The sequence below is a fragment of the Biomphalaria glabrata genome, chromosome 1 (genome assembly GCF_947242115.1).
Source record: "Biomphalaria glabrata chromosome 1, xgBioGlab47.1, whole genome shotgun sequence".
NCBI classification, from domain to species: Eukaryota; Metazoa; Mollusca; class Gastropoda; family Planorbidae; genus Biomphalaria; species Biomphalaria glabrata.
In genome coordinates, this window is record NC_074711.1 from 67,233,084 (window position 1) to 67,258,840 (window position 25,757).

Consider the following 25,757-nt stretch of genomic DNA (forward strand, 5'->3'; position numbering starts at 1 on the left):
GTTATAGGCCCTAAACACTTATTAAATAGCTATTCTATTGGTTCTTAATAAATTTCCTAAACTCCTCCATGGTTCCAGACATTGAAGCTGCATTTTCATATCTCTACATATAAATTCAAGCTCACCCTTTACTAGACATTTTAAGATATTAAGTTGATCTAATCAGCTTTTTTGGTCTCCCTTAAAATCGTATAACTTAAGAGGCTGATCAGCGTGTCTTGTATGTTAGGTGTGCTATTTTGTCAAACAAAATACAAAGGTGCTTACAGTCAGTCTGACTTAAATATCTTTTACGTCGTTTGCTAAAACATTTATAAACTTTTTAACATGACAGATTTACTTTCAGCTATTGGTTTTATTTACGTTCTATTTTCAACAACTCATGGAAATTCTTTATTCTATAAAGACTCGTCGTTAATATGGTCACAAAATGTCAAATTTTCCATGCAATATCTCCTCACATTGTTTTACTTCTTTACATCAATCATAGCGACGACTTCCTTGTCAATTGTATTTGTAGCAGGATGGCCTTGTTTTCCATATTTCCAATCAGGATGAATTCTTCATACCTCTTTTAATATTCCAATATTGCAATTCATTTCAACTACAAATTAAATTTCTATTTCATTTCAATACAATTAATTGAAAATAGTCGACAACAAAAGAATACATTTTTTTGGTTATTAGTTGACTAAATCGTCCCCATTTGGAAGCATCAGAGCCATTCTTGGCATTAGCCAAAAAGACAAATCCCCTACAATATTCAAGTAGGCCTATATCATTCGACTGACACAGTGTAACATTTCCTTTATCTTGGCTTCTTTCACAGAAAAATGAAATAACATCATCATCTTCAGAAATCTCAATGGCCACCTATTTTCTTTCAAATTCTGCAAAATTTACATTAATTTCATGTGAGATTTCAATAATATTTTCTTTCTGAAGAATGTCGTCATTTGTTAAACAGTGACTATATTGGCTGGCATCCTGATATTACGAGTCTAGCTACAAATTCAATAGATTCGATAAAAAAATCAAAGCAGTGTTCATATACATACATGCAGATGGCAAACTTCTGAAAGTATTAAGTATGATATAGCATTTAAAACCTTTTGATAGAATTTCATTTAAAAATAATAAAATATGTTTAGTCGAAATGAAAAAAAGTATATAGATCTATTTATTAATTGTGAATAACATGTTTCTTCAAGAGCGTCCTAGAGCCATACATTTGCACAGGTAGGCTGTAGTCTATCTGTAATCGGACTGCTCCTAAAGTGATCGGAGCATGTCTGCTCGGGCTCCCCACTTCGTAGAGGCCAGCTTCCGCAAATGCAAAGTTTCCCTAAGGCCTTTCTTGCAATTTCCAGGATGTGCCCACACATTTTTAGTTTGCGATCTAAAGTTACACCAAGGTAGCCTACTTGGGTAGCTTTTCCATTCTGAGAGCCACTCCGTTAAAGGAAAGCCGGAAAGGTTGCTCGAGAATGCCAGTCCAGAGCGTGAACAGAGAATAGACCGTCTTGGAGATGTTTATTTCTAACCTCCATTTTTGTGTGTATGAGCAGATTCGAGCGTATGGAGATCTTCTTGCAACACTTTTTGTATAGAGGTTGCGCTCCTTCCGGATTTCCAAAAGACAATATCATCAGCATATAGCAGCTTTTGGCATTTTACCTGGGCCGGTAGGTCATTTATGAAGGCCGTGAAATGGACGCATGACAGTACGGAGCCCTGGGGCAGGCCGTGCTCGAGGGTCATTTCCCCTGAAACTTCTCCGTACATCCTTTTTCTTATTGTACGCTCTTGTGAAAAGTCTCTAATCCAGTAATATATCCGTCCCCGCACCGTCACGGCTCTTATCTTATGAAGCAAACCAGGCCGCCATACTTTATCACTGCTTTTTTTGTGTGACGGTACGCACCGATACGCAAAAATGAGTACTTTTCTTGTATTTTAACGTTTATTATTAATTTTTTAGTATTCTAAAGTTAGGCAATCCATCACTGAGTCCGGCACCTATATATTTACTTACAAAAAAGCAATGCTTTATCATATGCCTGTTTTAAGTCAATGAAGACTGCGTATCTGCTTTCGGTCCTTTGGAATCCATCTGCTAGGCTCTGCATAAAGATGTTGACTTGGTCTATAGCGGTCATTCCAGCTCTTAAACCAACCTGTTCTGGAGCTATAAGACGGGCACTCTCAAGGTACCAAACCAGACGCTCATTTACCATTTTTTCAGACATCTTTCCCACACAAGATGTGAGTGAGATGGGCTTGTAGCCCTCAGCAGTGGTAGCATCTTTCTCCTTTTTTGATATAGGAATAATGGTGGCACGTTTCCAGGCCTTGGGCAGATGACCATCAGCCCAGGTTCTATTTACAATTACGAAGAGCACGGCCCTTCCTTTCCCCCCTATATGCTTGAGGATTTAGGGGGTGATACTTTGCACAGGTGTTTGTCCAACGTTCTCGATTTTTCCTGTTAACAGACGTTTAGACTAGTAGGCTGAGTCTGTTATATTTCTGCCTGAGTGTTGGGTTGTTTGGGTTCTTTTGGACCTTTTGGTGTGCCCTTTTCCGAGCCGTAACAAGTTTGTTGATTTCAGGTTTCCAAAAGTTCTTGATTTTTTTACAAGGGTAATTTCAAAGAATAAACTTTTAGCCACGTTTAGCTGCTGTTATTTGACGGTATACAAGGTCGACAGAGCTAGACTCTACATGGATTTTTTCAAGGGCATTGTCGACAGGTGTCTCATATCCTTTACAAGTAGCTTTAGTATAGCACCACTTTCGTGGCTCCTTGGTGTTGATTTTAGAAAGAGTCGCAGTCAGTAATATTTGAATGTGGTCACTACCAATATCGCCTAGTACTTGATAAGTTATGACAGATTCCAAGTTAGCAGAGACTAAAGAAAGATCTGGTCGTGATAGTGAACCATTGCTAGAATGCAGAAGAGTAGGAGGAGAGTGTCTTTCCAAAAAGGCTCTCACGCTCTCCTGGTGCAGAGCTCTGCTGGTTAGGTTTGGGGAAAATGCTAAGCTCTGACTGACCTAACCCCTGCACGCTCGTCTGGTGTAGAGATTGTGTCTGTCGGGGTCTATAGCTTATGCTGAACTGATCAGCCGCCGCCCTGGAGACTAGTGAAGGGTCAAGCCATTAAAATTTGCGGGCTCTAAACTGGCGGGTACAACAAAAGGTCTCCTGCCTCACTTCACTTTCGTGGATTAAACCGTGCCCATACGAGTGAATAAATACATAAACAGTATCATAAATGTAGATAAAAAAAAAAGTAACACTTTTTATTTTTCCTGAAGGAAATGTATTTGATATGTTGAATTGATGAACGTTAATTAAAATTAACTTAATAAACAACAGAAATTTTAAAACAATCCAGATTTTTTAAAAAAAATTAATTTGTAACAAAACATCATCATTAGCATTGTTGTTGCATCATATAAACATTTTTAGTTCAGAATGTGCTATTTTTATGTTTGGGTTTTGAACATTTGAACAACATATATACATTTTAGTTCTTGGCAGATATAGTTTTGATCAAAGCAATAAGTGTAAACGTAAAAAAAAAAAAAGAAAATGTGAGATCAAATGAAAAACAAGAGTAAAACAAAAATATAAAAAATTAGGGGATTTGCATAATAAATTACAAAACCAGTAATCTCCTCCTTTGTATTCCAATTTTTAAGTTCCAGTTGACAATCTTTAAAAAAAAGATACAGAAACATAGAAAAAGAAGAGAAAGTGATGTGGAGGCAATATAAGAAAACCTAAAGGAAAACAAGAAATTAAAAGAGGTAGATTTGAAGAGATCTTGAAATAAATAGAAAACTAAACAATGTCAAGGACAACATAATGAAAGATAATTTTTTAAAAATAAGTAATAACAGATTGTGCTTTAAGCAAAAGAGCTTACAGTTTTGATTTTACAATGCTAAAAAAGTGTAAAAAAATAAATAAAGTATGGTAAACCTTTTAAATATATACAAAAATATCCTATACTCTTTATACTGGATAGAAAAAAATGCCAGCTATTTATAGTTATCCAAGGAGATGGGAATCTCCAAAGAAGAACAGATTATTATTAGTGGTGGTATACCCATGAGTACATAATACTAATCCCTTATAATACTCACATGGTTATTTTTCTTCCTTTGAGTCAACAACATTTGAAAGATATATTTGATTATTAAATAATTATCTGCTAATAATTGTCTTTCCTCTTGATTGTTACATGTTAAAAGATTTTGTTTTCATCTGAGTCATCAAAGCAGGGATGATTCTAGTTCAAATAATTCGACATATTTTTTAAATAAAAAAAAAAATCTGTTTTTATCCTTTTTTTTGTTGCCTTTAAAGTTTTACTTATGTGAGATAAGTAATTAAATAAAAGTACACCTTTACTTTCTCCACTTAACTGTTAGCTATACATTAGAGCTGTGTGGATGAAAGGGTGTCAAAAAATGCTGCAGTTTAAAGTCCAGTCTTCATCAGGATATAATCCTGAGAGCTCTATGAATGAGAATGACAGAAGAAGGAGGTTGGATTTCTTCTGCTTTGTCATTTATTTGCGGTAGTAATGTTAAAGCATAAAAATGACAAAAGAGTATAATAGGCTCCATTCTTCTCTGATATTTTGTTTTTCTATTGATTTTTTTGGTTATTGAGTTAACAATTTCATTTTAATTATATATAGAGCTATCTGTATGGTTTCTACTACAAAAAAAATATTTATAATGAGAGAGGGCATCACATGAAAAAGATTTTTAATATCAATCAATCAATCATTTATAATATCTCTTTCACTGTAAAAGAGTAAAAAAAATAAAGCAAATAATAAAACATGTTTTAAAATCTCATTTTAGGATTCAAAGCACAAATGAAATGCCATTATACTATTCGTTTTCTAGAATAGCATCAATATTATTGAATACATCCTCCAAACTATTTTCCTCTTGGGTATTTGGTTCTAATTTCTGTCTCTTGTCTGTTTCTCGGGCTGAAATTAAATACATTATGATAGATACCTTTTTTTTAAAATAGGCTTTTAACTTTAAATTGTAGATTAACCATTCTGAACATATAAATGAATTAGGCAACCCATTTCATGATCTAGAAATATTAGGGAAAAAAAGAGTACTTATGTGAATTAGTCCTAGCCTATGGAATAAGAGATGTGTTTTTTCTGAATATTTTTTTAGTTATGTAATTATATTTGAAAAGTTATGGTCTAGTTCAGGGGTGGGCAAATTACGGCCCGCAGGCCACATGCGGCCCGCCGGAGTGTTTTATGTGGCCCGCTGACACCTACAGTAGTCAGGTGTGCCCACAGTATATACTTATAAAAATGCAAATATATTAAAAATAATATAATTATAAATTATTGAAACTGCCATTTTAAAAAGTTTCAATCAAATGAAGACTATGCTTATTGGCTATACATCAATACACTCAATTCAAGACACAATCTCTGATCAGTATTTATTCAATGCTATGAAGAACTGTGTTGAATGTTGCGTATGCTTGGAACAAGATGGAAAGGGTGACAACTAGTGGAGCTTGATCTTTGACTGAGTAAAATGGTGGTTTTTTTTTAAATATCCCAACCATAAACTTTAAACAGGAAAGTTTGCACAAAGTTGCATAAAATATCATCTTCACAGGCCGAACGACCATAGTAATCAAACGTATTAGAGTTAGGGGTATTAACCTCAGGTAGTTCCGATTATGAATAAATTAATCCAATATTTCCTCTATCCTAGCATGGGCAAGGTAAACGAGAACAATATAAAATCTCAAGGAAGAAATTGTTCTGTTCTGGACATTGACTGTGACCATGTTACCAATAATTCTAATGAACAGTGGAAGACAGATTTCATGTTTCATAATTGCCATTGCAATGAGCCTTTTGCATATGAAATGTAAATGGATGTTAAATCTTTTCAAACAAGGCCTTCCCATTTCTACAAGCAAGCAAAAGAAAACAGGCATTGTCATTTTCCTCTGCTGAAAGGTGAAATTATTTCTAGTGAAATTATTAAAAGTACAACACTTATTTAGATTCCTTAATTTTGCAATTTATAAAAGCAAATTTTAAGACGTCAAGAACTGGTTTTCAATACCATTAGCTCACCATTTAGCGTAGAAGCTGATTTAGCTCCAGAGGACATAACTCCGAGCAAAGAGAATTTCCAGTCAGTACTTCCACAGGAGTCTTATGAGTTCCAGAATCTGTATGTCAACACTTTAAAAAATGTGCTGCTGTTCATACTATTTGGGTACACATACATCTGTTCTTCTTCTTCTTTGTTCTCATTTTACATGTTGGAGGGTTCAGATCAGTAATCTAAGATGAACCGCGCAATGTTCTTCAGATCAGGCAGTTCTCCAAATAGTTTTGGTTCTATAGGAGGGTTTTGGGGCCAAGGCCCTGTTCGGGTCTCTGATTTAGAATGCACCATTGAAGGACAAGGTCAGCATTCTCTGGTGATGCTCCAAAAGGGCAAGTTTCGCTCGTCCCCACATTTAACTTCCGGAACATATGTTGTCTCATCCAGTGAACAAGCATTTTATTTTGGGTGGGGGGAAACTAAACAAGTATAATTACTGGTCGATTTTGACTGACTGTAATTTGACAGCAGTCACAAGGGTAACAACTAGTAAGCTAGTTTCACAGTTCCGGAACATTATGCACGAGTGTAAAAAGTAAAATACTGCACATTAAGTACAACTGTATATTAGCGTGGTTATTGTAATATAAAAAGACAACAGCAATTAAAAAAAAATTATTTCAAATACTTCTAACTCTTTTTGTAATTCCTTAACGTGGAGTGTGGAAAAAAAGAAACGTGAATATAATACAGTGTAACTATGAATTAAAAGTTAGCTAGAGTATCTTTCTAAGTTGTATATACATATGCTGCCCGCCATTCCCAAATTTAAAGAAATGCGGCCCTCTATCCAAAAAAGGTTGCCCACCCCTGGTCTAGTTAAATTTTTGTATCTGAGTAGCAGGTTTGCTATGAATCAGGTAATTCCTTTTTATTTGCATTAGTTTTTGTTCATACTCTTGACTGTATACAAGGTAACCAGAGCTAGACTCTACCTGTAAAACTAAAGTAAAAGTAAAGTTCCCCCTTTCAGACCTTGCAATTTATAGGGCAGATGATGTAAAGGTCATCTGTTTCAGTGGCCAACTGTTAACTGTCATGTGGCAAGGACAATCCCCTTTACTTTTCCCCAACTAATGTATGATATCCATTAGAGCTGGGAGGACTCAGAGGCACCCAAAGATACTGAAGTAAAAAATCACAGTTTTCACCAGGATTCAAACCCAGGATCCCCAGTTTGGAAGCCAATCACTTTATCCCTTAGCCACCATGCCTCCTGGTTACATCTTCTTCAACTTTATTGCCATTTCACTCTTTCTAAAATGTCAGTGTCTTAATTTGGTGTATTGTTCTTTATAATTATATAAACAGCAATCAAAAATTACCTTCTAAAGAGTGATCTCTTTTACTTGAGCTATTTCTAGGAACATTACCATGTGTTTCATTAGCATGGACTTCCTCATTTATATCCATTGATGAATCTTCAAAAATATATCTAAAATACAAAATCATACATGGATGAATGTAATTAGGTACTAGCATTATAACTAAATTAGATATGAAATCCACCTAACTGAACCATAAAACATTGTGTTTGTAAAATGTTTTCCATGCTTCGGATGTTCCTACAGGGTTGAAGATAATTTACTCCTAGTCCAAACCTACCTCCTGCAGGATGACAGAGGATGGGAGCGGGCAGGGTTTGAAGCCAGAACCATTGATAAGTCCGAAGGACAGTCCAGCGTGCAAACTGCACAACCAGGCAGTCATCCAACATTTTGTCGAGCCATATACTCCAATTGAATTTTAAAGAGTCCTAAAAAATCTCATTCAAGAAGTGTAATTCTAATCTTATAAACTAAATATATTCCTTCAAAACAGAAGACAATGAATAATAATATTTTGATTATCCCCCTCCCACCATTTGAAACAAAATTCTGTTTACACAGACAAAAAACAAAAGATTTTGATTAGCCATCTACATGATGATCATTGCAAATTTGAAGATCTTAATAAAACTAATTAATTATATTCTCAAAGTGAATGAAAAAAAATGCTGGACTAAAAACCAGAGAATTCATTGCAATGGTCAACATCTTAAAACAGGATACATTTCTGGTAAACAACTATAAAAAAAAAATAATTCAGAACTGTTATTCTTAATTTTTTAAAAATTGATTTTGTATAACACATGTCTAAAAGAAGGTTTCAACTCAGCAAACACAACTTAGCTCGAGACTGGATTCAATCGTGAGTCTCTTTGAAACAGGTTGTCACTCAGCCAAACAACTCATTATTAATAAAAGATCAAAATATGCCAGAATAGTTAAAATTCAACAAATAGAAAAATACTAATAAGTTTCATCCAATAACAAGGAAATTGCACTCTACCAATAAAATGAAAACTCCACTATCCAAGTGAAGCAAAAAACAAGCTGAAATATGACAGCATCAGAAGACAGAGAAGTGACAATGATATTCCAAAGGACATTGCAGAATACAATATTGTATGATGGAACAAGCTAGTTTTTAAGAGTCAAAAGATCTCATCCCAGTTTAATGATTTACTCAAATTATTTATCCATAATGAAAAATTAAATGAATGAAAATTCTTTAATTGAGGTATTTAAGATAATAAACAATTTTTGTTGATCATATCTCTCACACAGATAAATTCCATGGGTCCCATGAAGAAAAAGGCATTTAGACAGCTATATATTTTCTAAGCAGGTTTGATTTCACTTGACTATTTTATTTCATCATTTACAAGACAACCAATAATAAAAAGTTGCACAATTATCTCTTTAAATCATGTTTTATTTGTATATTTTCTTAAACTCATCTTTGTTGACAAATGAAAACATTACATTAGTTTGCAAATAAAAAAATAAATTACCTTTGTATATCTTCATGTGTAATGTCATCAACGAAAAATGGGACTTTTTTCAATTGATTGAATTTCTGAGGTCGAGCATTAGGTTTAGTTTTGAATTCAAAGTTCTTTACTTTAAGAGCAAGGACAGGATTATTGCAGCATCTAACAATTCTTCCCAAAAAAGCTCTGCATTTCTTGCCTGGCTGGGGCTCACATAAGCATCTAGCGTCTGCAACATATTCTATTTCATCAAACTCTTCAATTCCTTTTGCACTTGCAAACATCCAGACTTGTGAAAGTAGCGAACTATAAACCATTAAATAAAAAGTTGTGTCAATGTCCAGTTAATCAACTATATCATAAAACTACCTGTGAAAGTGTCAGAACTTTTTTACATTTTTTATGGTACATCAAAACATTTTACAAATAAATTTTTTAAATTATTGGGGAGTCTATCACATTGCAATGACAAATTGATTATTGTATAGCCGCAATATTATTGTTTCTTTCTTCTCAAAATTAAATGTAATTTTTTAAAGTTATATTTTTTTTCAGTATATTGTCTTTTTTTTTTTTTAAATCTGAAAGGCAGTGTGAACATACTTGAATTAGGTCTTTATGTTAGTTAAAGGAAGGTCAGAGACATCAGGTGCATGATTTAGAGTAAAAGAGGATCAGTTTATTAAATGAAATGGATAAAGAAAACAGAAAGATGATCAGATATATAACATAGCATAACTATTACTGGTAATCTCAAGTGAAGAATGTGATAAATAGGTGTATATTACTAATAAGAAGTGCTTCGTATTGTTTACATTTGTCTAATTTTGTGTTATAGAACTTTTCAAGCTATAAGACATCTTGCTACACATACCTGTCTAAAGCTGCTAAGCAAGTTTTATTAATTAATTTAATTTTGGAACTGTGGACTTGAAACTTTCTGCATAAATGACAAACCTATAATTTGTGTGAAAATATAAAAAAATAAATTAAAAATTTATTCTATTAGATTTGGCATATTGTAATGTACTTGGTTGGTATTTTGGTATTTATTTTACTAACCATTTCTAATTTGCATATTACTTAGTTTTGCAGTACCTAGGACCATGCTTAAGTAAGTTATTAATTAATTTGATTTAATAAATGTATAATAATATGAGAAATCAAAGTAACATCTAGAAAATCCCTGAAGTACCAATATTCAATGAAAGGACATATATGTGGCACAAAGTCGACATTAACTACTTGAAGTCAGCTTCAAATGTTGGATGTTGTTGACTATCAAGGTAAAAAGAAAAATGATATGCCTGTTAAAATTGTAGAAACTGGGAGGCAGTACACAATGCTAGGAATGGAGGGTTGAAACAGTAAAATGTTAAAAGTGTAGAAACTGGGAGGCAGTACACAATGCTAGGAATGGAGGGTTGAAACAGTAAAATATTAAAAGTGATAGATCTAATGATTTCAAGTAAAATTTTTGAGCATTTTAATATCCTTACCATTGTAAAGTCAGTATGTACAAGTTTTCGTTTTCTTTCATTTTCTGTTTTCTCCTTCTCTTTGGCATCTTTTAATGTACTTGCTTGGTAAATTTTCATTTTACTTGTCCATTCAGAGGGGCTCCAATTCCGCAGAGACTTTAGGGCATCATGCATTAAGGTCATTTTATGACGATTTTGTATTTCCTTTTTTAGTATTTCATCCATAGCCAGCAGAACAGAGACACCATCTTTTGCTCTGGCACGTCCTGAAATATACATGAACGAAAAATCATTTCTTATTATTTAAACAGTTACGTAGGAAAAAAGTATAAGAGAGAAAATTTCTTGAATAATGCAATAGCAAATATTTTAGAAGAAGGAGTAATATCTAATTGGAATAAGATCAAAATGGACAGCAGATGATAGCTTTGTCTGCACAAGATGTGGAAAAATATGCAGGTTGCACTCATCCTTAATCTTGGAATTGAAGATATTGTCATTATTATTATTATTATAAAAATGTTTTTGTGTGTTTATTTTTAAATGTAAATTAAACAAATTAAATGTTACTGAAGCAAAAAATGAGTCCAAAAATATGAAAGACTTGTTGAAAGGTGTATAATTTGAACAAATGAATTAATTACCTCTGGTTTGCACAGTAGTAATTTCATTGCCAACATGATTATATTTTACAACTAAGTTGCATTCTGGGATATCCAGGCCCTCTTCTGCCACTGATGTAGCAACCAAAATTCTTTTCTCTCCATTTCTAAAAGCTTCTAAAATACTCTCTTGTTGCTGCTGAGACATACCTTTAAATTAATTAAGAATTGAGTGGGTCAAAAATAAAATGTCAGAAGACTGTCATAGAAAAAGAGTTATTAATTTAATTTAAACTAATTTTCTATGATACAATACAGATGCCTTAGATATTAGGTGAATTATAAAGACTTAATAAACATGATTTTAATTTGTTTTAAATTAAGGTGAGCAAATTGACATTGGTCAACTATATACAAAGTCATATTTTTATATTACATTTCATAAAAATTATTGAAATTATAGTATCCTACATTTTGCAGACTATGTAAATTTTATTATTTTATTAAATTCAGTATTGAACTATTAAGTGCTAAATATCTTTAAAGCTGAAGCTAATGAAGAAAATAAAGTATAAAGACATTGATATCCTAATGCATCATACCAAGACCTAAAGTATTGTTAGCGCTGGTAAAGGGTGAAGCAGCCCATTCATTTCTATTCAACCATGAAGCAAGTGCTTCTGTTAAAAGCCTTGTCTTGACAAAGATGATGCCTTTTTGAGATTCTTCCTTGAGATTTTCTTTCAATATATCATTTAGAGTAATCAGATTTCTATTTTCTTCCACTGCTTTTCTTGATACAAACTCATCCAGCTCTATTTCAAAAATGTGATTTAAAGTTATACATTTAATTTAAACAAATGGAATGCACCTATGTTAAAACTATAGGGTTATTTTTAAGAATCAAAACAGAGATGAAACTGAGCTGTAATTAAGAAAAATAATTTTAAAAAATACTATTCTTTTAAAATAAATCTTATATTAAGTGTAATTGTGTCAATTGTTTTTGGATCAGTCATGCATTAAAATTTGTAATAGATCTGGACAAACAATAATAAATTTGTGTGATTAGAAATATATTTAGCAATTGTTTTTGTTCCGCACAATTTCATGCTATTTAGCTTTCTTAATGCACAATGACCCTATAACTTGTCTGAACCAATTTATTTTGGGGGGGGGGGGGGGGGGGGGGGGGGGAGAGAAGGGGTTATCTGGATGAATGTTAACATAATAGCTTTTAAAATGCATTTTATTTTTTTTTAAATATAAGTGTTGTATGACTTAAATTTGAGCTTGAGGAGGTAAAGCCCCTTAGGCCAATACACTAAATACTGTGCCAGCAAAGTGGTTATGAAAATAGAAAGTTTTAGATTTATCTATTGTTAATTTCAAAATTTTAAGCAGCAACCTAATTCTCTACACAATGTATACACAATGGTATATATTCAACTTATACCACACATCTGTCAAGTAAAATATCATTTCCTTGTACCTGACAAAACAAAATATTTTTTTTTATTGATTCTTGTTTTGTCAGGTACAGGAAATAAGTGTGCAAAAATTTCAACTTGATCCAAGATTGAATGTGGGAGAAATGATGTGCACATACTTTTTACAGACAGACGAAAAGACACACAGAATGAGTTGATATAAGCTTTGTAAAAATGAGATATTTATGTAAAATGTTGAACATTTCATGCAGAGAAATAAAATAAATAAAAGAAAATGCAGCGAAGAGAAACAACCTGGTAAAAAATTGTCCACAAAGCCTAGAAGACAAAAAGATAATCAGACAGATCATACTCAAAGATGGAATAACATGACATATATACTTCCCATTCTCAGTCAAAGACTATGTTAGATAGCCGAAAAGTATGAGTCATGATAACCTATAGTATTACAAGATATATTGTAGCCTTTGTAAATGTTACTCTATTTAATCAGTTTCGTGGCCAAGCAAACAAGTCATGACCACATTGTTGTAGAAGGACAGGTACAAAATTGTAGATTTGTTTTGTCAATAAATGAAAATAAAATGTACATTTACTTAAGTCTTAAGATGCTATTAAGACCCAATGCCCTTAATAATCTCGTAAAAAAGGCACATGTGGCAGACCAGCAGATAACACATGAAGTGTACAAGTCAAAATGTTGTGATTATGGTTGGTAAAATGTGTGAAATGTACAAACATGCCCCAAGGTAAAAATAAAAAAAGTGTAAAATTATTCTAAGACATTGACAAAAGCTGGAATGCCATTCTTAAACTATCTATCATGGTCATAGATGATCTTTTACGGTACCATGTGTTACGGTCTATAAGCTCTTGGAAGATCTTGAATGATCTTTTGCCTCTTGAATAAAGATCCCGTAACCGTGATGCCGAGGATTAGAAGATGCCAGCTGTCTAGAAGAATTACTGTGACTTGCTAAGGACTATGTTATATCTAGATCTAGATGCAATCTAGAAAATGAATAGGCGAAAATCCTTCTCAATTCAAATACAGAAACTTTTAATTTAAAACTTGAAACAGCAAATAATAATTACAAGAATAAACTGTGACAGATAAAATATTCAAAAGATATCTACTGGATGTTAAACGATCTACACAGTATGAGAATCGGCTTGAGACTTAAGAACAATAAGTGTCTTGCTCTTATGAAAATCAACCTAAGACTGAAGAATTCTAGCTCTCGCGCGTCTCTCTGTCCTCGTGACTGAACTTGACCTTTAAATTAACATTAATAGATTAACCAATCAAGCTATTTCTACAACCAATCAGATAATTTGCTATCAAACATTACATGCATGATCACCGCATGATTGGGAAAACCAAACTTGACATATAACCTTGAACTGAAATAATTATTTAAATAATTATTAAATAAAATAAAATAATATGTTTGACAAATGATACGTGACACTATGCTACTCTTTACCTTGAAAATAATTATAAAATGTTTTTTCCTGATTTAAAGTATATTCATCCACTTTGACAGTATAATCAATGTTGGTTTTCAAATGCTGCATAACATCTTTAAGTTCAACCAGATCTAGTGTATCTAGGGCACAATTATAAACCTGTACAAATTTTTAAAAATTTTTTTTAGTCAATTAAGTTTACATTGTAATACAAAACCTTATTTTTTAAAAGTTTAATGTATATAAGTACTTTATATTACAAAAAGAACTTACTATTAAATAATTGACAATAATGATTATTGTTCTGACACAGAGATGAGTTGAGCTATCAATGATTTCTGATCTGGCCTCTCTCTTGACACTTTCAGCCCACTGTCTATATTCTAGACATTTTCTCTTTGTATCAGGAATTTTAGACACCAGATTTTTCAGTTCATCATTGCTTATTTCTGAAGAAGTGAAAGTCTGTGCAAGTCAACGTTTATTTCTAAACTAGATACCAACAAACTTAGATAAACAGTGCTAAGCAAGGTACATACCTTTTGCAAGCTTTTTTAATTCATTTTCCATTTTTATCATCACACCTGTGATTTTTTGGGCTATTTCAGTTTGATATTGTTCTCTTAATTGTTTGGATTCTGAAAATATTTTTATATTTGATTGGAGATTTTGGTAGATGGTGGAAAAAACTATTAATAGCTAGATTTTTGGTGTATCTGGTGTACAACATAAAAGGAAGTGTTGATACGCTAGGTTTCTATAAAGTATTTGGCACTTTTTTAGCACTGCAGAATCAAATTTTCTTTTGGTTTAAGCATGAAAGTATACTAGTATGGCTCCATGGTTTAAGCATAGAAATAAATTCAATATGGAGAAAGCTTTAGAATGTTTCTCTGTGACTTAAAAATTATTTAGAAACAAAAGGCCAACCAACTAGGAGACTTGATACAAAGATCAACTGCCACACACTGGTTTATTTTCAATTTATGGATCAATTTTTTTTAGTTGGACAAAGGGAAAGATGTGGTATAGTTTATAGTGAAAATCTCCAATAGTTTCAATAGCCAGTCAAAAAAGATAATAAATAGATAGGTGGTGAGCCCCCACCCTAATATTATGTAACTATTTCTTTTTTTAAGAGTATTAAGTAAAGGGTAGATATAATAAAAGCTTTTATTTCATTCATATTTTGGACCCAAGAAAAAAATGAGAAAATTAACACTTTTAATAGCTTTAAAAAACTTGCTTTCATTCAAATTTGGCAAATAACTTTCCAATTCATCTTTAAACTTTTCCACAATGGAAATATTTTCAACATCCAAATTTCCACAGAGATCAAAGATAGGTTTCACAGCATCTTCCACTTTTTGGGCTTTCTCCACACCAACTGAAGCAGTCAAACCAACAATCTGTCCATATCAATAAAAAATTAATCTGCAGTAGGTCTAAAAAACACCAGCTTTAAATAACTTAAGGATTTTATAGAACTAAAATATCTTAATAAAAAAATGAAATATAGAGTGACGCTTATTCTTAAATGAATATAAGATTATAACAGAAAAAAAAAACAGCTTGAATGTAAATAGTGGATTTAGTAAAAGCTAGGTTTACTGTTTTTGGCATTTATTAGAAAAAAAAGATAAACTCTAATAAAAAAAAATGATATAGTTTGCATTAGTAAAATATTATTTATGATTAAATAGAAATGTTTGGCCTGAAGAAGATGACTAGCATATTTGAAAAACATCCTTGACCTAGAGACTTTAAAATAAATTGTGATCAATTTTTAAGATCTTTTCATATAAAGAAAAATTCAAATTGCTTTAGGAAGAACTACATTACTCATAGGTAGTTTTGGTAGTTAAAACAATTTTTACTGTATTTTTGAACTACCTGAGGTAATCTTATGCTTTCATCATTTCTACTTTTTGTTTCCAAATAGTTCAACATCAGTAAATTGTAGGGTTCCCCTTTATGAGTATGATGACATTCATCAAAGACAATCAGAGAGAAAACACCAAGATGCTCAAGGAATTTCTCTTTCAGTGAGTTGTACAATATCATAGGAGTCATAACAATGACATCATACTCAGGAACAAGTAGATGAAGTTTTATACTACTTTTATTTCTGCCACATATAGAGGTAATCTGAAAAAAAATACAGTTAACTTTAATTAGATAATGTTTTATACTTTAATAAAACCTTTGACAAAAATTTTTTTTTCAATACATAATTTCCTTTTTTTATTTCTATATAGGATAGTGCATTTTTTATTTTAAATTATTCATGAAAACAAATCATATAGAGTCAGAGGAAATAATGCTAATCACAATATAACAGACATTCTACTCTACATAATTCACTGGACACCTAATACCATTTTCTGAAGTAGCTCATAAACATCTACTCGTTCCCTAATTTGGAAAATCATTATTATTACACAGCTACTGTCATTCACCACCCAAATTTTTCAGCTATGAAAATCATATGTAGCACACCCACATTAAATGGATTTAGTTAACTTGAAGACGACTTTATCATTTCATATGACATAATTTTATTACCGTAATTACCATGCAACATTTCATGTTCATTCATATGTATTCTAGCAAACTTTGTAGTGATACGTAAATATGCCTAGGTTAATAATGTTTTAATGTTTTGCCATTTTTATTAAAGCAGACTATGATGAATGTGATTTATTATATTACCAATTATATTATGCTAATTAATCTTTTCAGAATACACCAAAATACAACAAACTTTATATTCCTCTGGGAGCTCCTGGCACAACATTTTGTGTTGTTGCATCAAAAGTGGTACTGTTCTAGCCAAAAATGCAACTTTCCTTGTCCCTCCTGTTGAGACAATTGAATTTTTTAAATAGCACATTAGTATTATATTATTTAAACACAAAAATATTTTCCTTAAATTGCATCTTTCACCTAGTATAACAAATTCACAGTCAACAATATAAGATAAGGAAAAAAGAGACCTTCATGATTCTTTAAGTGTTCATTAATTATATGAATTGCCACTTTGGTTTTCCCTGATCCAGTGGGAGCACAAATTAATGTATTTTTGCCAGTTAAGGCATATTCTGCCAACTCTTTCTGATATCCTCTAAGCTCACTTTTAGAAGTAGTTCTGGCAGTATTTTCTGTGTGAAAAATATATTTACAGTACTTTAAAAAATGTGTATAAATAAGTTAATTTTATAATTAATATCTTCAATTAAATTCTGGATCATTGTAGAGACATCTAAAACATATAACTACCCATTAAATCTACCTTGTGTTGTTGAAGACTTAGTATTTGTTTCATGATGGCTAATGACATACTCTACATTACTTTTCCCTATGTCACTCCACTTTTTTGATGCAGCATCTTCCTTTGATAAGATTAATTTCTCAAAGTCTAAGGCTGTAAAACATAGATAATGGTCAAACAGTTATTTGTGTCATTTGATTATGTTCTTACTTTCACCTTAATAATTGGTAGTAATATATAAGATTAATTTACTCTAGCCATCACAATGTCTGCTAAAGTGCTTTGAATGGCAACCAGAATGTATTCCTTAAGTATTCATTTACAAGGTGCTGCCTAGATAAACAAAGTTTTAAATAATTTGTTGAGTTTTTTTTTTTGAAGGAGGACAATGATACATATATATATATATATATATATAATATATATAATATACTATTGGTTAATATGCATGACTAAATGCATGACGCGTAAAAAGTAAATCTTCTTTTTTTGAGGTAACGTCTTTATCAAATAAGATAAAATATATGCAAACAGTTTAGCTTACTGTTATATTATCACAATACACTAACAATACTGATGTTTAAAATTTACACTCCATTTTTATTAACGTGAAACAAGAAGAGAACGACCAGCAGAGACTGATACACAGTGACTACACACTACTGACACACTTCAGAGTAAACCGTGAACACGTGAACATACTGAACAGTAGAACAAGGGAGACTACAAGAAAACAAACAAACACACACACAACATACATAAATATAAATACACATAGAAATGTAACATCCTCCGGTGTTTGAGGTTAGTCATATACATAGTCACTAGTTCTAGTGGATTTGACCACTCGGCATGACCTAGTTGTATAGGTTGTCGACCCATGTAACTGGTCTTGTATAGGGCTCTCAGGTCTCTGAGCCGTACCTTCATATGTGCTGGGTGCAACCACAGGTGAGTGATTATCAGGCTCGTTCGTACCTACTGGTGTGGGCGCATTCGTATCAGCAGGCGGTGGTATTCTTCGTAAGTGAATTCTATTTCGGCGATAAACTCCTCCGCCCGATTCAACTTCATACGACCGTTGCTGTAACTGACGAGTTATAACTCCCTTTTGCCAACGCTCATGGCCACGCGACCTTGATCTCAGTCTCACCTCTTCACCCTTGGCAAGGGGAGGTAAATCTTTAGCATGTGAGTTGTAGTAAATCGCTGATCGCCTCTGGTTTTCTTTCAGAGCTTTTCTATGTTTCTGAGGATCCAGAACTTGAGGTTTCAACAGGTTTTTAGCTTTAGGTAGTAAGGTTCTGATTCTTCTGTTGAAGAATGCCTGTGATGGACTAACACCAATTTTGTTCGGGGTGCTTCTATGATTAAGTAAAGCTATGAACTGATCTTTATTTTTAAGAAATAATGTCTTTACAGTCTTCACGGCTGATTCAGCTTTCCCATTTGATCTGGGATAGTGGGGACTGCTTGTCAAGTGGTTGAAACTCCAATCATTGGCGAATTTTGCGAAGCTATCCGAAGAGAGCTGAGGTCCATTGTCAGAGACCACTGTTGATGGGATGCCATATCTAGCAAAATGGACTTTTAGTTTTCTTATGACAGTTTCTGCCCTAGTGTTCTCTAGGCGATCAACTTCGCAGTAGTTACTGTAGTAGTCCACACATACAAGATAGTCCTTGCCGTCAAGTGTGAATAGATCGACACCAACCTTTTTTAAAGTCTCTTCCTGTTGATTGGGTTGAAAAGCTTGACATATTTCGCAAGTTGAAATATAATGTTTTAGGTCACCAGCCATTCCTGGCCAGAATAAACTCTAACGAGCTCTTTTCAAGCATCCTTCAATGCCTGAGTGTGTAGAATGAACTTCTCTTTTCATTTCTAGTCGTAGCGACCTGGGCACTACTACTCTTTCACCTTTGAATATAAGCCCCTCTTGAACGGACATTTCGTCTCTGAAATTATAATAAGGCGTTAGTTCATATGGTAGAAGATGTTTGCTTTGATTAATTGTGATTAGAAATTTTTGAAGCGTCCTATCTTTCTCGGTTTCTTCTTTTAGTCTCTGTAGTCTTTCTTCCCCAATTGATAGGAAACTGGCCATATTTATGAGCTCAAACTCCCCTTGACTGTTTGTTTGCTTCTTTTCCTTTTTTATAAACTACGGTTATATCATAGTTTTGTATGCGCAACATCATTCCCTGCAATCTTCGAGAAGCAGCTGAGAGAGGTTTAGCCATTATTGCTTCAAGAGGTTTGTGGTCACTTTCAATGGTTGTATGTCGACCAAATGTGTATTGGTGGAACTTATCCAGTGCAAATACAATTGCCAGCATTTCTTTCTCGATCTGTGCGTATCTAGTTTCTGTATCAGTCAAAGATCGACTTGTGTAAGCTATGGGCTTACTTTCCTGCATTAAGACAGCGCCAAGACCATTTTGACTGGAATCACACTGTATGGTCAATTCTTTAAGTGGATTGTAGAATGCTAGCACAGAAGCTTGAGTCATCATAGATTGTATGTCACAGAATGCACTGTCATGTTTTCTCGACCATGACCAAGGGATGTCTGTATGAAGTAGCTGTCGTATTGGTTCAATGACGTCGGATAGTTTGGGTAGGAATTTAGCAAGATAGTTCACAAACCCACAAAAGCGCCGAACTTCCTCGACGTATGTTGGTTTGTTCATTTCTTTAACAGCTTTTACCTTTTCAGGATCAATCTTTAAACCATCGCTTGTAATTAAATGTCCCAAAAATGTTATTTCTTTCATTTTAATCTCAGCTTTTTCTTTGTTCAGTTTAATTCCCACAGAGCCACATCTCTCAAATAATGCTGTAATGTTCTTGTCATGGTCATGGGAAGCTGTTTCCCATGTGTCTCTAGAACCATAAACTATAATGTCATCAGCTACACCAATCACACCTTCAAGGCCTTCAAGAGTAGCATTTAAATGTTTCTGAAACAGTTTTGAGCTCACAGATGTTCCAAATGGTAATCTTCACTTGTAACGTCCAAAGGGTGTCTGAAAAGTTGTGAGCAAACTCGATGCTTCATCCAGATGCACATGCCAATAGGCATTTGCGAGGTCCAATTTTGAAAAATGTTTGCATTAGATAATCTTGGAAGCAAGTCTTCCATTACTGGAAGGGGAAAACGTTCTCTTTGAAGTGCCTTGTTGAGAGGACGAGGATCTAAACAGATACGGAGTTTCCCAGATTTTTTAGTTGCAATCACCATTCGACTGACCCAGTCAGTAGGTTTATCAACAGGCTCAATGATTCCTTTTTCTGTTAGCAGTTCTAACTCAGACTTTACTTTAGCCTGCATAGCTAAAGGTACACTACCAGATGGACATGTAACTGGTGTTATGTCAGGATTCACTTCTAAGTGTACAACACCAGGTAATTCACCTTGCTGATCCTCAAATACATCAGAGAACTGTTCAAATATTTTTGTCGATATCTTTGATAGAGGCTTATCAACACTTTCAACCTTATCAACACTTTCAAAAGTATGATAGTTGATTGTAATTAGTCCCATTTTTTCTGACGTTTTCTTCCCTAACAGGGGAGTTAAGTCATCTTTCACAACCACGAAGTCAACACGATATCTCTTATTAGTCCTTGGATTTTGTACTATGAATTGTACTTTTCCAATAGGTATAAGTGTACTACCATCATAGACACGTAATTTGCTTTGAGTGGGACAGATTTTTGCAGTTTTAATGAGCTTCTTAGGGATAACATTAACGCTGGTAACCAAGTCAATCTGACACACAATCTTCTCAACAGCCAGCTATGATCATTTCAGCTTTTATGATCTTATTGTTTGGTCCACCTTTACAGAAAGCACAGCCTCATCATTAGAAGATAATGAATAACAATCATCACTGTCCTCCTGTACACATGCAGTTTCTTTTGGTTGCATTGAATGCCGAAATGATTTTTTTGTTTACAGATATTACAGATTTTACCCCACGCAGGACACAGTTCCTTTTTAAATGGGTGATTTTGTTCAAAAAATTTACATTTGCGCTGTTTATGAGCAGCATTTTGATGTAGAATATTTTTGCGAGAAGAAACCTCGAACGCCTCATCCTGTGGTGGTGAGGCATCAGATGTACCTAGACTTGGAGATTAAGCGTCTATGGAAATTGTCCAAAATAACAATATACCCCATTGTTATATCAACCGAGGGGATAATAACAACTGACCTCACAGACACCTTCAAGGCCCTTAACATTCCTAGGAACATCTTCGTTGCCTGTCAGAGGGCGGTACTGCTGCAGACCAGCCACATCACCAGAAAATTCCTCAGTGGAAACTGTTAAAGGGACTACGATGAATTTTGTTTCTCTTTAGCGAAACTCGACCCTGGCAGCGCCAGAGAATGACTACTCGTTCATTTCTAACATAATAATAATAATCTTTATTGTCCGTATGGAAATTTGTCTTACAATTTGTGCATTACACCAAACAAAAAACATAACTATAAGAAACCAAACTGTACATTCACACCAGACTCACTCATAATTTACATGTGACAAAGTTTATATCAGATTGTTCTTATTTAATGATTTGATTGCCAGGGGAACAAAAGAGTGTTTGTGTCTGTTTGTCTTTGCTATCAGTGTCTTGTATCTCTTTTGTGATGGTAAAATCACAAAATCCTGACACAAAGGGTGATTCTTTATTTCGAGAATCTTGTTAGCTTTTTTAGAGATGTTTGTCTCAAACAACTGCCCAAATGGGGTTTGTTTTTTGCCAATGATCTTACCAGCAGCATTTAGGATTCTATAAAGTTTATTTTTATTTTTAATGCTCAGATTGCCATACCAGGCAGTGATATTGAAACTTAAAATATTGCAGATATGAGCGTGATAAAACATAGCCAAGGCCTTTTCGCTAACATTAAACGAGGACAGTTTTCTTAGTAGTCGTAATCTTTGCTGCCTTTTTTGCTGATATAATCAGTATTTGCAGTAAAATTTAGTTTATTGTATAGGATAGTACCAAGGTATTTAAAGGTTTGCACAATTTAAATAGTCTCTCCAACTACCATTCGGTCTCTTATTAGTGACTCATCCATACGATTGCAAAAATTGCACGTTTTAGCCAGTGTTCGTAGAGCTAGTAAGTAATCCTCAACAGTTTCTTGTGGCTTCTGCTATCTGTTATTAAAGACATATCTTTCATAGGTTTCATTTTTTTAGACATATGAAGTGCTCATCGAATGCACATATTATATTTTGAACATTGTGCTTTGGTTTAAAGGTGATACTGTTGTATAGGCCTACTCATGGGCGTAGCCAGGATTTTTTTTCGGGGAGGGTTTTGGGGTGGGATCCCCCCCCCCCGACCTCACCCCCCCCCCCCGCGGAAAATTTATATATATATATATATATATATATATATATATATATATATATATATATATATATATATATATATATATATGTGTGTGTGTACATAATTAATCTTTACTACATTCTGACCTTCCTTTCGGAAGACGTTTATTGTTTATTGTAGACTCCCCGCCCTTGTTAGCAAGGGGGTCTGGGGGAGTTCGCAGTGCTCCCCCAGCGCGGGGCGTAGCCCCGCCGCCGAGCACTATTTCTGGTATTGAAAGCCAACAAAATGCATATTCTGAGGTATCTACAGTGCATTATCTTGCTATTAAAAAGTTTTATTTCAAAAACCTAATGTGCTATTCTTACTGACTTAGACCCTCTCGCGCCGTTCGGCGCATTTTCCGGCAAGCTGTTTCCGCAACTCTTATTTTGCGTAATTCATTTTGTCGGAAAACATGTCCCGCAAAACCTCATGTGACGCTCTGTCACAACCTTACTAAGGATTCGACTCCCAGTTCGGCATATGATTTCTTTGATTTAGACCCGATCTCTATGACTGACTCCTAAAATCTGTCTTAGCCATCTTTGTTGAGACACATTTAATGATTTTTAATTTCGGCAGAAGACTATTCACTCTTAATTAATGGAGCCCAAGCCACTGGTAGAAATTTGTAACCTTTCTTGACTACGCTCTTGGAATTATATGCCTGTATTTCGCTTTAGATTTTATATCGAAAAGGAAAGTTTTTTCGTCAAATCATCTGTTGAGGGGTTTTAAACTAAAAAATCTCTGTTTTTTTTTTGTTTTGTTTTTAATTCAAAACCCCATTTAGCTACGATCATAGAATTTGGTGACTGTAGTTTGCTTTAAAATAATATTGAAGAGAGAGGTTTTCAACTCTAAACGCTCTGTAGGGGAATTTTAAACTCAAAACCATCTGGAGGGGTTTTAAACTTTAAAGAAAAAGCCATCTGGAGGAGGGGGATTTAAACTCAAAACCCCCTTGGCTACGCTCATAGATTTTATAGTGTGTAATTTCCTTTTTTTTTATATTGAAGAGGTACTTTTTAGCTTCAAACCCCAACTGGAAGGGGGAGGGGGTTTAAACTCAAAACCCCTTTGGCTACGCTCATAGAATTTTTAGTGTGTAATTTGCTTTTTTTTATATTGAAGATGTGGTTATCGTAAATTTTGGATGGGGTTTTAAAATCAAAATCTTCCTCAACTGTGCTGTTGGAATTTGGGGATTGTTGTTTGCATTTTTTTTTGTTTTATAGAAGAGGGTGATTTAACTGCAAAAACCTCTGGTAGGGGGTTTAAAATTCAAAAACCCCCTGTAGGGGGTTTTAAACTCAAAGCCCCCTGGTAGAGGGATTTGTATCTCAAAACCCCCTGATAGTGGTTTTTAAAATCTCAAAACCCCATGGTAGGGGGATTTAAACTCAAAACCCCCTGGTAGAGGGTTTTTAACTCAAAACTGCCTCGGCTGTGCTGTGGTAAGTGATGATTCAGTATTAAAATCTCACCTAAAATAAACAAAATGAAAGCAAAAATCAGTCACTTAATTCCGTCCCCACCCCCCTCAGGGGGGGGGATTTCATTTCGGGGGGGGGGGGTTTGAACCCCAAGAACCCCCCCTGGCTACGCCCATGGGCCTACTGCCAACGCCTCTGTGCCGACAGTGTGCAAGAACAGTGCTTAAGCATAGCATACTCTTCATCTATATCGTTTATTCTCTCTATAGTGCAATAGTTCAGCCACATTTGCTTGAAAAGCTTCCATTCCTCACACCCTTTCTTCGCATTTAAAGGAGGGTTAATTCTTGGTTTAAGTTAGTTTAGGGTTAGAGAGTGATACACACTACTGACACACTTCAGAGTAAACCGTGAACACGTGAACATACTGAACAGTGGAACAAGGGAGACTACAAGAAAACAAACAAACACACACACAACATACATAAACATAAATACACATATAAATGTAACACTTACTAAGCCCAATAAGATCATCAGTAGGCCTACAATCTGCTGGATAGGAAGAGGCCATGAAAACTTTCAAATTGGAATGTCAACTCAATGTAGATTCTAGTAGATTAAGACCTCTAGAATATAAAAAAAAATTAAATAGGATTTATACACCTGTAACTGTATGTAGATCCGTAGTGTATAATGCATTACAATTATTACAATAGACATAGAATTAAGAATAATAATTGACATAGATAATCGTAACTCATAAATGATAAAGCGTCTTGTAAATTATATTCTAAGCATCAACCATTCATTGAAAAGAGCAGATAATCTGTATCTACCTAGTAGCCTACCTATAGAGATATGATTCTAGTACTAGTCCTATATTCTATAAGTTTATAAGGGCAGACTGGGCTCTCCTCTAGCTGTAGATCGACTAAAGCTTTGGTCGGCAGCCAGTCTAGGAGACGGAAAATCCTACTCTATATAAAACCTGCCTACGGCTATCACAGTATCAGTTGTTCACAGCTACTCTAACTCTATGTGGACTGCATTTAGTCTAGATTTAGTTTAAAGAGTGGGTAGTAGTATAGGCCTGCACTTTAAAAATACTTTGCGCAGGCTGGAGGCAATGCAGTAATTTTTATAATGACTATAATTATAATATAGACTATAGAGTACTAGATTACTAGATATATATATTAGTATAGTCGCAACAGAGTCGATAAAAGGATACCTCTAAAAGTCGCCTGCTGGAATGTCCGTACACTGCAGGACAGCAGAGCCAACAAAAGTCCAAAAGATAGATCTAGACTAGATTCTATATTATAGACCTATATAGATCTAGATCTAGAGACTGAAACCAATAGTATAGTTAGAATAGTTAACTTACTTAAATCTCAGAAACTAGACTAGGCTAGCTCAAGACCTATAATAAATTTAGTATATATATATATCTCCCCTCTATAGAGTCTAGAATCTATACTAATCTATTCTATAGTAGTATAAGAAATCTGAAAGTGAAACTATGGAACTATACTACTAGATCTAGATATATCTAGTATCATAGTTCCATGGTAGAAACAAGATGATTCAAATAATTTATAATAATCGGAGAAACCCCAAAATCGGAAATTTGGCATTTGTT

At 33.9% G+C, this 25,757-nt stretch overlaps 1 protein-coding gene across 2 annotated transcripts; it reads right to left on the reverse strand.

Moving 5' to 3' along the window:
• Positions 1-3,728: 3,728 nt before the first annotated feature.
• On the reverse strand, positions 3,729-25,700 carry LOC106061308 (antiviral innate immune response receptor RIG-I-like). Of its 2 annotated transcripts, none has more exons than XM_056009757.1 (17): positions 25,503-25,700; positions 24,632-24,741; positions 17,301-17,432; positions 17,005-17,169; positions 16,773-16,867; positions 15,902-16,156; positions 15,255-15,417; positions 14,548-14,646; positions 14,282-14,457; positions 14,026-14,167; positions 11,690-11,902; positions 11,130-11,297; positions 10,504-10,751; positions 9,879-9,961; positions 9,026-9,310; positions 7,515-7,624; positions 3,729-5,018 (listed from the first exon to the last, which is right to left on the reverse strand). In XM_056009757.1, the coding sequence occupies exons 2-17, from the start codon at positions 24,684-24,686 to the stop codon at positions 4,915-4,917; spliced, it is 2,493 nt and encodes an 830-aa protein (XP_055865732.1). In that variant the 5' UTR covers positions 24,687-24,741; positions 25,503-25,700; the 3' UTR covers positions 3,729-4,914. The 2 variants fall into 2 exon arrangements, with proteins under 2 accessions (XP_055865732.1, XP_055865731.1); XM_056009756.1 differs by having other exon boundaries at positions 25,347-25,700.
• Positions 25,701-25,757: the final 57 nt, after the last annotated feature.